Source organism: Tupaia chinensis, unplaced genomic scaffold, assembly GCF_000334495.1.
Source record: "Tupaia chinensis unplaced genomic scaffold, TupChi_1.0 Scaffold000121_1, whole genome shotgun sequence".
Classification (NCBI taxonomy): Eukaryota; Metazoa; Chordata; class Mammalia; order Scandentia; family Tupaiidae; genus Tupaia; species Tupaia belangeri.
The window spans coordinates 1,891,242-1,905,845 of record NW_006159588.1 but is presented as its reverse complement, the minus strand read 5'-3'; the positions used below and the strand labels follow the sequence as shown (position 1 = coordinate 1,905,845).

General features: G+C 38.9%; 1 protein-coding gene across 1 annotated transcript in view; it reads right to left on the bottom strand.

Moving 5' to 3' along the window:
* Nucleotides 1–14,577, bottom strand: part of LOC102493893 (uncharacterized protein KIAA2026) — a gene marked incomplete at its 5' end in the record, with an annotated part of 48,955 nt that extends 34,378 nt beyond the window's left edge. Inside the window, 1 exon segment of the mRNA XM_006144476.3 lies at nucleotides 14,154–14,577. Coding sequence (XP_006144538.2) covers nucleotides 14,154–14,577 — 424 coding nt within the window.
* Nucleotides 14,578–14,604: the final 27 nt, after the last annotated feature.

Genomic DNA, 14,604 nt, shown 5'->3' with positions numbered 1-14,604 from the left:
CACACACACACACACACACACACACACACACATATATATTTAAAATACAGGAAACAAGTAATAGAAAATCATTTGTTAACAATAACATGTATAATTAAGCCACTATACAGAGTATTCTGGATGGGAAATCACATTTTGTATGCTGTGATGATGTTCTGTGAATAAAATAAATAAAATTTAAAAAAATTTTCCCCTCTATTTATGACTATGTGTGCACACATGTGAGAGACAGAAAGTGAGAAGCATCCTTCACAAGGTGTGATCATGCCATAATCTCCTTCCTCCAGCCCATCAGATCTTGGGCCCTCATGTATGCCCAGCACGTTTCAAGCTGAAAGGTGGGGATTCACACCATGCTCCCCATGTAGGATCAAACTTCTCTTAAGAGTGCATTACACTGTGCCATGGAACTGGCCTACATATTGTTCATTTTCAAATCAACATTCACAGAAATCAAACGGCAGCAAATCAAGCAGAAAAACTCCCTGACTTTACGGATTTTAAATTCTAGTGAGAGAGGAGGAAAAGATGTAATTAAATATAGTTCAATGATACAATATGTTAGGTTGTAATAAAGGCTATGAAAAAATAAAGGATGTTAAGGGGATGGACAATGACTACAGGGAGGAATATTACTTTAGAAAGGATGGTCGGTGGGCAGGAGGTGGTGTGGTGGTTAAGGCACTGGACTCCCCCCACTTGGTCAACAACAGTTGAGTTTCAGACCTGGCAGCTTGAAAATCATGCTAGGCACACATTTGTGCATGTCCCCAAATCCCAGAAGAATGGAGAAGAGACTGCAACATGGCCATCCCTTTTGGCAGGTGATTTCTCACTTTCCCTCTTACTGTCTCTCTTTCTGATTCACTCTGCATATGTGCCCTATGGTAAAAACCTTAAGGAAAAAAAAAAAAAGAAAAAGAAGAAGAAGAAGAAAGAAGAAAGAAGAAAGAAGAAAAAAGAAAGAAGAAAGAAGAAAGAAGAAGAAGAAGAAGAAGAAAGAAGAAGAAAGAAGAAGAAGAAGAAGAAGAAAGAAGAAGAAAGAAGAAGAAGAAGAAGAAGAAGAAGAAGAAAAGATGGTCAGAAAAAACTTGTACATAAGGTAGCATCACAGAAAAAAAATGAGGAAGCTAAAAAATGAGTATATCTGTGATAAGAGTCAAATCTAAACCTGCTTTTCTTCAAATACAGGCACAAAAGTATTCAAGGCAAATATAAACATTGTCTTTAATTTTGTCTTACTGTTTCCTAGTATTTTTATCTTCCAAGTTTAGTATTTAAGATGTGCTGAAATTTGGCTTTGGGGACAGAATGGAAACAATTTGTATTTATAATTGTATCTATGAGAAACTTTTTTATCCTTTCCTCTATCTGAATGAACTCCTTCCATCCAAGTGAACTCTGTTCTTATTTAAAAAAAAAAAAAATGAGGGGCTAGCAGGTGGTATGGTGGGTAAGGTAAATAGACTCCCACAGGCTGACTGTGGTTCAAGTCCTAGACCTAGTGACTTGCTTTCTCACCTTTTCTTTCCCTTTCCGCCACTCTCAGTCTCTCTCTGGTCAAGTTAAAAAATAATAACAACAATGAATTAAAATTTTAAATACATAATTCTTCAAAAAAACAAACATGAGAAAAAACTTCTGAATTCACTAAAAATAGTTTATTTAGCAGAATTTTAGTGTCTTTATCACACTTGTTAGGCAATTTATCACTGAGATTAAATTGTTTTAAAAACAAAACATACTGAAATAACTCTGAAAGGATAATCTAAATATTCTAGCTGAGTACAATTTTGGAGAAGAGATTTTTCTTTCTGATAATTACCTCAAAAAGCTAAGAATGTCACCCTCACAATAGAAGTTAATATACTGGTCTGGTAGATTATAATTTTTTTAAAAATTGCTAACCTTTAAAAGTTTCTGCAAACTGGGGTCAGTAGATGGCATAATGGTTATGTTGCTGGACTACCATGTAGTCAACTGTGGTTCAAGTCCCAGACCTGGTGGCCTAAAACTCATGCCGGGCACGTGTGCATACATGTCCAAGATCCCAAGAAGAGAACTGAGAAAGGATTGCAGTGTGGCCATCCCCCTGGGGGGGGTAATTTCTCACTTTCTGTCTCTCTCTCTCTCTCTCTCTCGGAACCGCATGCACCCTATAGCAAAAATCTCTCTTAAAAAAAGTTTCTGTAAACGAAAACTATAATTATTACAAACTGAGATATTATTATTTAAAAGAAAACATGTCTATCTAATAAGATATATCTGAAGGAGGGAGTTAAATTTTGGGAAGAGAAGATTCCCAAAATATTTTATGTGCTAAATAACAATGAAAACACTTTTGTATTATATGTGTCTTGGCCATGATTTTTAATGACTTTGAACACAGAAGTTCAAATTCTCACAGTACAAAACTGATAAAGTACTTAGAAAGTATAGTAAGAGGTTTCTAAATCAAGCAGTTTTATCTTAAACTGGCTTACCCTCAATCTATATCTCACCTTCTTTATCTTATCTACACAGAAATAAACAAATATGAATTCTAAGACATATTGACATACAAAAGCCATAACATATACAGACAGCCCTATGGCACAGTTAAAGAAGCCAAATTTCATGTGGCAAACTGTAGTTCATATCCTGCTTTCAGTGTCTTGAAAAAAAAGTACCTGGAGGCCAGCATGTGGTGTAGTGTTTAGGGCAGCTGGATTCCCACATGGTCAAGCAGTTTGAGTCCCGTACCTGGCAGCTTGAGAATCATGCTGGGCGTGTGTGTGCATGTGCACGTGTGCATGCATGCATGCCTAAAATCCTGAGAGGAGAACAGAGAAGGGATTGTGGCATGACCACTTCTCCCTGTGGGGAGTGATTTCTCGCTTTCTCCCTCTCTTTTTCCTTTCCAGCGAGCACATGCATCCTATGGCAAAAACCTAAAAAGAAAAAATAAGTCCTGATAGGATGGAGAAATGGAAAAGAGACTGTGGCACAACCACGTTCCAGCAGGGGGTGGTGACCCCCTCTGCTCAGCACAGATGTCCTCAGGCAATTAAAAACAATACATAAAAGATATCAAGTTATTTTGTCTTCAAGTACTTTCTGTTGGCTATAGCTTGGGGTGAGTTCTTAGTATTAGTTATTCTAAGTCCTTAAAACTGCACCTAGAGGGGCTGGCAGGTAGTACGTCCTTAAGGGCACTGGACTCCCATGTGGCTGACTGCGGTTTGAGTCCTGGACCTTGTGGCCTCCTTTCTCACTTGCGTTCGCTCTCTCTCTCTCTCTCTCTCTCACTCTGTCCCTCTCTGGTCAAATTAAAATAAATAAATAAATAAATGTTCGATAAAATAATTCTTTTAAAAAAAAGGTCATTTAGAAAACTTGTGAATTTTTACTTAAAATGATATTACAAAAAAAATATAGTAATACAAGGTAACTGCAGAAAAAAATTAAAAATTAGGAGGAGAACAAGGAAAAGCCAACAATCACCCACAGTTCTATCACTCAGTTATAACATTAACATGAGTGTACTGCTTTAAAGTTTTGGTAATACATACTATTTTTTTTTTTTTACCTAATTTACTGAAAACTATACATAGTAATTTTCTTTAAACAAAATCTATTTTTACTGTAAAAGTAATATGCTTACTATAGAAAATCTAGGACACAATGAAAAGCTAAAGGAAAAAAATATACTCAGAGTCTTTCTACCCAACGAAAACCACTATTAACATTTTGTTGACTTTTTTAGTTTTTTTTCAAAGTATGTATACTTAATATCTGAAATTTTTAAAAAGAGAATTATTTATTTGATTAATTCTATTTGTTATTATTTTTTAATTTGACCAGAGACAGAGAGAAAGAGAAAATGAAAAAGCAAACCACCTGGTCCAGGACTCAAACCGTAGTCAGCCATGTGGGAATCTAGCACCTTTAACCACCATGCCACCTGCCAGCCCTCTGAATTTCAAGCATAAATAATTCTGGAAAATTCACTGGCACAACATGGAAGACCACAGGACAAAGTGTCTGGTGATAAAAAATATTACCAGTGAGGTTTATTAGCTTTTCTCAATTAAAAATAAACTAAAATAAAAACACAAGTAATTTAACATGAATTTTAAAAATTCTTATTATTAAAGTTCCTGGGAAACAAAAATAGATATTATTTGTTCTGAGCAATTCTAACTTTATGGAGATAGTCTAAAGATTTAAAAGTTAAACTGCAATTATGAAAGGCACTGAATTTTCTCTCCAAAAACATGATTTCCACTCCCCCAACCCCAAAGACACTGGTTTTATTCTGAGAAATAAATACAAGGGTACAAATTCAATGAGACTATCAAACAAAACACATTCTAATCTATTATGTCATTTTTATTATATTAAGTAAATAATTCTCAAATTAGTATTTTCAAATGGAACAAAAATCTATTTTAAAAAATAAAGTCTGCAAGTTTACTGTACTACAAATAACACCTTTTACTTATTCCATAATATACTCTTTTCAGCTCCATTAAACTGTCTTTCCTCAGCTGAACATTTCAGTTCATAATAAACAGTTTTGTTTGATTTTAGGCTTTTGTCACAAGGAACATGCACTCTCTGGAGAAAGACAGAGACAGAGAGTGGGAAAGTGAGAAATCACTTCCTAAGGAGGATAGCAACACAATTCCATCTCCTCCATACTCATCTCAGGATTTTGGGCACACATGCACTAATCCAGGACTGAAATTGCCGGGTCCGCCGTGTGAAAATCAAACGCCTTAACCATCACACCACCCGCGGACTCCTTTAACACATATTTTAATGATAACCTGTCTATCTTTTTTTCTTTCTAGTTTGAAGATACTCAAATCCTCACATAAGTTTGCAATCTTATTCACTCCCATTTCTTCCACCATGATTGGCTCTTCAGGTTAGCCCTTAATTAAACATCTCTAAGACAGAGTACTTTTTTTTTTTTAGAGAGGTTTTTGCTATAGGGCGCGTGCACTCACCAGACAGACAGAGAGAGACAGAGAGAGAGAAAGCGAGAAGTCACCCCCCCAGAGGGGATGGCCACGCAGCAATCCCTTCTCCTCCATTCTCCTCTTGGGATCTTGGGCACGCACGCACACGTGCCCGGTGTGAGTTTAAGCCACCGGGTCTAGGACTCGAACCGCGCTCGACTACGTGGGAGTCCAGCGACATAGCCATTATGCTAACTGCTGGTCCCCCACATTACTATTTTTACCCTCGCTTTCACCTTTCCAATAATTCTTTGCTGGATATTTTTAAACAAATGGTTCATCTCACATTCCTACAATATTACCATTACTTGGGCTCAAATACTCTAATTCTAGCTATGATTCTCTATCTCACATTCCACAGGAAATATTATACTTTGCCATTTACCACTTGTACTGCCTAAGTTGCCCCTTTTGTACTTTGACCTACCTTTCTATTCCTACTGTTTATTATCTCTTGATGGAATTTACTCAATAATTTTTTTTGAGCGAGACATGATGCACCCAGTGTGTTTTAAGACACCAAGACTGGGTCCTAAACCAGGCTGACTACGTGGGTGTCCAGCAACATAACCATTACATCATCTGCTGGTCCCTCAATAAATTTTTTCTAATCCGCAGAGGGCACACTGAAAAGACAGAGGAGAGGAAGAGGGAGAAAGCCCTACTCCAATGGGACATGGTCACACCCCAATCCCTTTTCCATTTCTCCACCCTGTCAGGATTTTAGGTACACACACATATGCCTGACATGTTTTTCAAGCTACTCAGGTAGGACTCCAACCACAGTCATTCGTGTGGGATCCAGTTTCCTTTAAACTACTAGGTTATGAGGTCAGCCCACTCAATAAAATTTTAATTGGATTTCTTTATTCCACTTTCATTTTAACCTTCAAATCTCAAAATACTATTGATAGTAAAATCATATCACTGTCTTAGTCAAAATCTGTTATGAATCTACACTGCCTAGATCCTAAATTCCCAAGCAAGCATTCAAGATCCTCCATAAATGGCCCCAGCCTGTCTTTCTAGACTTATCTGCTACTACAGGTCCTCCTCCTCCTACACTCTAACCACTGGGTATGAAACAGTCCCTGGAAATGCTATACACTCTCCTGCTTTTACACCCTTAATAGTGTGTTCCTGTTTGTTTGTTTGTTTTTTTAAGTTTTTGCCATAATAGGGTACATGGCTCACCAGAGAAAAAAAGAGAAGGAAAATGAGAAATCACCCAGCAGGGGCAGGGCAGTGCCACAATCCCTTCTCCTTTAGGCTCCTCTTATGATTTTGGGCATGCACATGTGCCCCTGGGGTGATTTTCAAGCCACTGGGCTTCCAATTGCACAGTTGGCCCTGTGGGATCCAGAGCCTTAACCTTCACAGCACTCGCTGTATGTTTCTATTTGTCTATCATTTTGAAGTAAGAAACTGTCATGTTTATCATACTTACAAGGCCATGTACAATGGAATAGTTCAAATAATTTTTCAATGAACCACCCAATTCACCTATCAATATTCTACCCACTTTTCAAAACCTAGTTCAAAAATAGACCTTCTTGAATAAAATCTAATAAAATATTGGGGCCAACAGGTGGTGTGGTAATTAAGGCCCTCAACTCACACGTGAGCAGTCATGGTTAAAGTCCTGGACTGGGTAGTTTAAAAACCATGCCTTGCACATGTGCATACATGCTCAAAATCCTAGGAGAAGAGTAGAGAAGAAGGGATTATGGTGTGGCCAGCCCACCTGGGAAGTGACTTCTCACTTTCTCTTTCTTTCTAGCCAGCACACATGCCCTACAGCAAAGACTTAAAAAAATGAATAAAATAAATACTTTTAATCTCAGCTCTTTCTCCCCACCCTAGTAGTTATCTTCCCTGTGCCCTCCTTTAACACTCTATATTATATATACAGCTTATCACAGTACTCTTCAAAGCATGCTTTCTTGGAACACAGACATTTCATGAGCTGAATCAAGATTTACCATGGAAAATCACAAAGTGATTTTGTTTTCCCAATTGTAGAGGAAAGAAGAGCAAAGACAGTAGACAGACTCTCTTAAGAGGTCCCTCCCACAATTTGTTTTAAATCTCTTGGACCTAATAGCCAAAAAAAAAAATCATGTAACACAACTGAAATACCAATATTTCAGGATTTTGTGCAAATAGTACCTTGACTTCCAAGTATTGCGGCAATAAAACAAGTTTGGGCATTATAGTTTCAATGTTTTTAACTAAACCACATTTGTCTATGTGTTTTTTCTTACTATCTTTTAAACGTGGTGGGGGCACATGCTCAATAAATGTCTCATTAATTCCTTCATATTTTCATCACTAGATTTAAATATTTTCTGAATCTTCTCTAAATAAAAACACTATTTTTTAAACGAATGACCCCTATAATAAATAGAACTAAATGAAATATCAAACTCTAACATTTTGTGGTTCTGAACATGAAGTAAATCCAGATTCTATTATCAAAGGTCCCCAATTTTTAAACATATAAAAAAGAATTTAAAAATCCATTGGTGGGTGGGAGTGGTTAAACTAAAGTAAGCATCTTGATAAATCCCCAATTAATTTCTAGGTTTTGATCTTAATTGAATATAAGTCAACAAAAATTAAAATCTGGGGACAGGATGGTGACATAGCTGAAAAATGCAGTGCTCTTTGAGGCTGACCCATAAAGGTTCTGGGATCAGGTCCAAAAACCTGAGTATATGAGTGACATATGTGCCCATGATATGCAGCTAGCTGAAGCTGGGAGCAGACTACAATCAAGACTTCATCTCTCTCTGTGTTTCCTTGCTTATGGAAGAAATAAATGGATATATTTCTTAAAAACTGAGATTTAATTTAGGAGAGAATTAAAACCAGCCTTCAAAATTTATTTATTATTAAAAAAAATTTTACTTAACTTTATTTATTTACTTTTTTTTTTTCCGCTATAGGGTGCGTGCGCTCGCCAGACAGACAGAGAGAGACATAGAAACAGAAAGCGAGAAATCACCCCCCCCCAGGGGGGATGGTCATACCACAATCCCTTCTCCTCTATTCTCCTCTCAGGATTTTGGGCATGCACGCACATGCGCCCGGCGTGAGTTTTAAGCCACCAGGTCCGGGACATGAACCGCGGTCGACTACGTGGGAGCCCAGCGACATAGCCATTACGCTAACTGTTGGTTCCCTATTTATTTACTTTAGAAGAAAATTGACCAGAAAGGGGGAGAAAGAGAGAGAGAGAGAGAGAGAGAGAGAGAGGGAGGGAGGGAAAGTGAGAAAGCAAGTTGCCAGATCCAGGACTCGAACCACGGTTGGCCATGTGGGAATTCAAAGCCCTCAACCACCATGCCACCTACTGGCCCCAAAATTTATTTTTAATTCAATTACTATGTGTACTTATAAACTGCTATTTTTAAATTTTTGAGGCTTCCTGAGGATACTTTTGCACTCTCAACCCCAAGAAAAATAATCTGCCAACTAAAAGATAATTATAAAACTCAATAATCTTCAGTTAAATTTCAACAGTCTTTTTAGCAACTTACTTTATTTTTTTAAGACTTAATTTTTAATTTACTATTATAATTTTTTAATTTGATCAGAGAGAGAGAGAGAGGGAAAGTGAAAAAGCAAGCTGCCAGGACCAGGACTTGAACTACAGTCTACCATGTGAGAGTCCAGCTCCTTAACAGCAATGCCACCTGCCAGTCCCACCACTTATTTTTAAAAGCAATAATAATTTTAGCAAGAATATATAATATTAAAGTTTATTTTCACGGGACCAGCAGTTAGCGTAATGGCTATGTCACTGGACTCCCATGTAGTCGACTGCAGTTTGCGTTCCCGACCCGGTGGCTTAAAACTCACGCCGGGTGCGTGCCAAGATCCTGAGAGGAGAATGGAGGAGATGGGATTGCAGCGTGGCCATCCCCCCTGGGGGGGGGTTTCTCACTTTCTGTCTCTCTGTCTCTGTCTGTCTAGCGAGTGCACGCGCCCTACAGCAAAAAAAAAAAAAGTTTATTTTCACCAAAATCTTGTCTCAAATGGCCAAAATAAAAAATTTAATTCAGCTCTACTGATGTCACTGGTGGGGTGTCTCTTACAATGGCCTTTAAGCATAGGTAAAGCTATCTTTTGACTATAAGGCAAAATTGTTAAAGCTTTCAAAAGCATCATTTTAAAATCCGTTTGGGAAGAAATAAAAATTCTTAATAATATTTACCATTCCTCAAAGCTCTATGCATAACTTCCTATTAAGTAATTTCTATTCCTTTTCACTTAGATTATTTTTTTCTCTATTACTTATGTTAATTACTACTTCTCACAGTTGCCTCAAATAGATAAACAAGGCATACAACTACTGAAATACAGGGACCAGCAGTTGGCACAATGGCTATGTTGCTGGACTCCCATCTAGTCGACTGCTGTTCAAGTCCGGGGCCCGGCTTAAACTCACGCCCGAGAGGGAAATGGAGGAGAAGGGATTGCAGCGTGACCATCACCCCTGGGGGGGGGGGTGATTTCTTGCTTTCTGTCTCTCTATCTCTCTCTTCTCTCTGTCCTTCTGGTGAGCAGATGTATCCTATAGCAAAAACCTCTCAAAAAAAGGAAAGAAACAAGTACTGAAATACAACATCCTTGAGAACAGGTATGTTCTCCAATAAAGAAAATATTATCTACAGGAATGAGTAGTCAAAAACTGTATTTTTAATACTAAAATTTAAAGATGTACTGGGGAGCCGGTAGGTGGCATGATGGTTAGTTAAAGGCAGTGGACTCCCATATGGCCAACTGTGGTATGAGTCCTGGACCTGGCAGTCTGCTTTCTCACTTTCCCTCCCTCTCTGACTCTGTTCCTTTCTGGTCAAATTAAAAATAGATAGATAAATATATAAAGTTAAATAAAGTAATTCTTAAAAATGTGCTGGTATTTTCAATGTATGGTGTCACTTTTAGAAAAGACAATGTACACACCTATAGCTCATTTGGAATTCATATAAGCAATAAATCAGGTTTGGAAAATGACAGAGCAGACCTAGGTCACAGTCCGAGCTCTATCGCAAATTACATACATCATACACATACACACAATCATGGTACATATATATATATAAATTATAAGTATTTACGAACTACTCATAGATTATATACATATAGTATGAGCATAAATATCACAAAAAGCAAACCAAAAACAGAAGTTTAAAAGGATAAATAATAGAATATATTAAAGTTTTAATATTTTCTTCCCTCACCACAATGAATCATCCAGCATACCTCCAAGGGTACAGACAATACTCGAGGCCATAATGAAGTATATAGAATTATTTGTAGTTTCCAAATATATATATATATATATATATATATGCTGCTTCTCACACACCCTCACACACCTCTCCACACCCTCCACTGGAGGTGGTTTCTCACTTTCCCTGGTCTGTCTGTCTCTGGCAAGAGCAAATGCCCTCTGGCAAATTTAAACAATACAGAAAGAAGGAGAAAGAAAGAAAGAAAGAAAGGAAGGAAGGAAGGAAGGAAGGAAGGAAGGAGGAAGAAGAAAGGAGGGGGAGGAAGAAGAAAAGAGGGGGAGAGAGAGGAGGAATAAGGAAGGAGGAGGAGTAAAGAAGGGAGGAGGAGGAAGGAGGGAGGAGGAGGAAAGAGGGAGGAGGAGGAAGAAGGAAGGAAGGGGGAGAGGAAATGAAGCTCAAATTATACGATACATCTAAAGTAATGCCATTGGGCAGTTCTCTAATGATAAGAGAAAACATTCTCTTTATCTAGTACACTTCATGTACTGCTCATCTTATTATTATTATTTTTTTTTTTGGAGAGGTTTTTGCTATAGGGTGCATGTGCTCACCAGAAAGACAGAGACAGAGAGAAAGAAAGCAAGAAATCACCCCCTAAGGAGGATGGCCATGCCACAATCCTTTCTCCTCTATTCTCCTTTTGGAATCTTGGGTATGCACGCACACACACCTGGTGTGAGTTTAAGCCACCGGGTCCCAGACTTGAACCATGGTCAACTACATGGGAGTCTAGCAACACAGCCATTACACCAACTGCTGGTCCCTGTACTGCTCATCTTAAGATTGAGTAGTATATGGGGCACCTATAAAGTTTTACAATTTGAAAACAAGTATTAACTCAATGCCTTACAAATACACCAGGAGACCAAAGAAAACAAACATAATATCTAAGCGATTCATAGGTTTTCTTACTAAAATACCACATATTACTTTAAGATATTTACAAATAAGGTATTTGAGTCATCTATTTGCTAAAACCACATTCATGGACCGTCTGCAGAGTATCATTCTGAGACATTGATGTATCTTTTTAAAAATGCATTATTATTACTATTAGAGATTTTTTTCTTATAGACACATGCACTAACCAGAGACAGCGAGAAAAAAGTGAACAATGGTCATGTGGGAGTCCAATAATCACCATGCCACCTGCTAGCCCAATGTTTATATATCTTCATTGCATTCCAAACAGTTGTAATGAATGCTTTTCTCAAAGTTGTGCCCACTTATTTAAATATACAGATTTTAGACTAATATAGAAAAGGTCATGATTATTTAGTTTCCAGAAGTATCATCTAGCAAATCTATATGGGTTACAAAATGTTTGCAAATAGGAAAGGGTGAGGGATTTAAGACATCACCTAATTGAGTCCATCATGTTACTTTTTGCTACTAAAATACAAGAATTTTAATCTCTCTCAGTTTAAAAATACTGGAAGTACACTAAGGTGTTTATAAGCTAAACAATGTTACAAGTTTACTTTCTAAGCATGAAATCTATTAGATCACTCAGCAATACAGTATTCTGAACATCAGCCACTGGAAATGAGTCTAAACATTTATGTAAAAGAAAAAGTCTCCCTGCTCTTTGGTAGAACTAAGAAATACTTCCTATACACACAGTGCTTTCTGAAACACTACTTACACTGTATGTAGTGCTTACACTACCTGTTAGCACTTCTATACAGCCATTTTCTTGCCTCCTTGTGTTTCCACATGTATTATACCAGATAGGCTTAGATGAACTCTAAGGTTCCCGCTGGGTTTAAAACCTGTGACATCAGGAACCAGCAGTTAGCGTAATGGCTATGTTGCTGGACTCCCACGTAGTCGACTGCGGTTCATGTCCCGGACCTGGTGGCTTAAAACTCACGCCGGGCGCGTGTGCGTGCGTGCCCAGGATCCTGAGAGGAGAATGGAGGAGAAGGGATTGCAGCGTGACCATCCCCCCTGGGGGGTGATTTCTCGCTTTCTGTCTCTATGTCTCTCTCTGTCTGTCTGGCGAGCGCACGCGCCCTACAGTGAAAATCTCTCCAAAAAAAAAAACAAAAACAAAAAACCTGTGACATCAATTGGCAGTATATTTTACTACTTAAAAATATTGACATGTGATGGGACCAGCAGTTAACGTAATGGCTATGTCACTAGACTCCAATGTAGCTGACTGCGGTTTGAGTCCCAGACCCGGTGGCTTAAAATCACGCTGGGGGCGTGTGCGTGCGTGCCCAAGATGCCAAAAGGAGAATGGACTATGGCGGTGGCCATCCCCCCAGGGGGTGATTTCTCACTTTCTATCTCTCTGTCTCTGTCTTTCTGAAGAACGCACGCACCCTATAGCAAAAACCTCTCCAAAAAAAAAAAATATATATATATATATTGACACGTGAATGGGCTGACCTTTTTTTTTTTTTAATGTGAGTTATAGTGATAATGCATTGTGGAGACAAGGGTAACATACTATATAAGTATAGAAACACTAGTATTTAAAACAATTTACAAAGCAAATTCTTGAGTAATTATTCTATTACCAAATAATTTTACTTTACAAGAGGGCTCAAGAAAAGGTTTCTCAGTTTAAACAGAGCTCCCTAATATGCAAAGCACTATTTTCACTGTTTTTAGTAAAATAACTCACTGATAGTCTTTAAAAAAACAGCTTATGGGAAGCCAGTGACAAATAGAGATTATTTTAAAAATTGCAATTATAAATCAAGGATTAAAAATTAACACAATTTTTAGGAGCTACTCAGTAAAAGTATAAATTAATGTCCAGTTTCAAATATGAGGCCTATATTCATTTTATTAAACTACTACTATTAGATTGGCTAGCACATATGGGCTAGCACTGGTGACTTCACATTTTTTAACTTGTTTAATCCTTATGGCAACTCTGTGAGGTAAATACTATTATCCCCATTTTATAGATGTGGAAACTGAAGCCAAAAAGTTTAAGTGACTTGGTCGTGTTTACTCAGCAAGAACACAAACTACTATGCCACTTTAACTACCATTTCCAACCACATTCAATTATTTTTCTAAAATAATTTACACTTGAGAAATTGGCTCATATCAACCATACAATTATTATAAAATATCAGCATGTTTTCTTGTAATATCCTCCTGTGTTACATTATTTTCTTTTACTAAAGAAAAATATTGTAATTGCATACATGGGTGGTGTATACCAAGAACACAGTGCTCTCTGAATTGCCAGCAATTTCTGGTAGAATAAACGGAACGTCTAAACTGGTTAAAATTTTTGTGTTGATGTATTCCCCATTATTGCAAAAATTGGGTCTCCTCGGAGAGAAAAAGATCAAGAGTATGCCACAGTAATTATTAACCGTTTAGTAACATTCATAAATCTCCGATGGCTGACATGGGTAGTAGAAGATACAATTACTTTTAAATTTGAAAACCACCACCTAACATGAGCCAACATTATTTTTCTTAAGATACTTCCTCCCAGAAACTTTTTAGTGTGTCATGCTAAAACTGTTTAAAAGATGCCAGCTCAACTTCCATCACGGAAAAACTTTTCCTCTGCCTTCACGTTACAATTCTTCCCAGGGGAATCATTCCACTTCACATTACCAAGCTTACCTGCTTTGGACTGGGCTTCCTTCTAGGCTCTCCATCTAGGTGCGATTAACGCGGATCTGCCCACGCCCACCACACCCCTCCCGGCCCCCGCCCAGCGCCGCTCCTCCTCCCAGTGTTCGCCAGCACCGACTCAGCACCTATCAGCGCCGCCCCCAGGCCCCTGGCCCAACCCATCCTCGGACACGTGTGAGGGTGTGTTTGTGTCAGTCTGTCAGTCCCACCAGGGACCGGGCTTGCTTACCGAGAGAGAAGCGCCAACTTCTGCTCCAGCATCATCTCCAGCTTCTGACCCTGCTTGGAGATCCAGTGGTCCACGCCGTGCAGGCGGTAGCACGTCTCCAGCATCAGCCTGAAGTCCGCCACGAAGTCGGTGATGCCCCCGTACTGGCCGCTTGCGAACTTCTCCTCCATCTTCAGCAAACACATGCCCTGCCCCGGTTGCTGTGGGAGGGCGCGACTGCCCCGGCCCCCGCTGCGCGACCCCTCGGCCACCTCCTCCTCCCCGGTGGCAACGCCCCCTAAGGGCTGCAGAAAAGGGGCGGTGAGGCCCCGGTGCTTCTCCTGCAGGAATTCGCCCAGGATGCGGTAGCCTTGCTGCAGCTCGTAGGTCAGCTCCTGCCCCTTGCAGCCACCGCCCCCGACCACCATCGCCTCCTCCTCCTCCTCTTGGCCGCCGTCGTCCCGCCGCGACG